This window comes from Panulirus ornatus, chromosome 43 (assembly GCF_036320965.1).
Source record: "Panulirus ornatus isolate Po-2019 chromosome 43, ASM3632096v1, whole genome shotgun sequence".
In the NCBI taxonomy this organism is placed as follows: domain Eukaryota; kingdom Metazoa; phylum Arthropoda; class Malacostraca; order Decapoda; family Palinuridae; genus Panulirus; species Panulirus ornatus.
The window spans coordinates 1,295,236-1,295,958 of record NC_092266.1 but is presented as its reverse complement, the minus strand read 5'-3'; the positions used below and the strand labels follow the sequence as shown (position 1 = coordinate 1,295,958).

Genomic DNA, 723 nt, shown 5'->3' with positions numbered 1-723 from the left:
ATGCGGGATGATCAGCAATCTGATATCAATGTTAAGGATAATACCGAAGTTGATACCCAGGCTCAGAAGCTGACAGAAATACAGTGTGTTGATGAACCAGAGGAGGAACACAATCAAGTGATTGACCCAGTTTTCTTGATCGAGGAGGGAATTGATAAAATTAAGTTTATCAAGAAGTTGCACGAGGGAGGCAATGGGATAATAGACAAAGTATTATTCAATGGGGATGAGAGTGCAAGTAAAACCCTTCATCCTGGATGCGACTTGTTCAATTTACTGAATGAGGCCGCAATCCTATGTCACCTAAAGGGAGCCGGAGGGGCTCCTTTCTTGTACGGCCTGTCCCAAGTACCTGCCAGGATTATCATGTCCTTCGCCGGCAGTCCTTATGAGAAGTATCTACTGACCCGATCAGAAAAAGAAATTGTCGACTCTCTCATCTCCATTGTAGACCAATTGCAAGAAATCCACGAAGCAGGCGTGATACACAATGATATTAGAATTGACAACATCACTGTGACCTACGACGATGGCGTGTCATTCCATTTCGTTGACTTCAGCTTGAGCACTATGGAAGGACAAGTTCTAAAACTGGTGGGTGAAGGAGAGAGCCCTTGGATGTCCCCAGAATCCATGAACCGTGAACCCCTCTCGCCTGCCAGTGACGTGTTCTCCCTCGGCTGTTTATTCAATGACATCCAAAGTTACGTTCATAAAGAGTAG

General features: G+C 45.1%; 1 protein-coding gene across 1 annotated transcript; it reads left to right on the top strand.

Moving 5' to 3' along the window:
• Positions 1–723, top strand: LOC139762249 (mitogen-activated protein kinase kinase kinase 12-like). The gene has a single exon (XM_071686846.1). It carries the CDS (start codon positions 1–3, stop codon positions 721–723), a length of 723 nt encoding a protein of 240 aa, XP_071542947.1.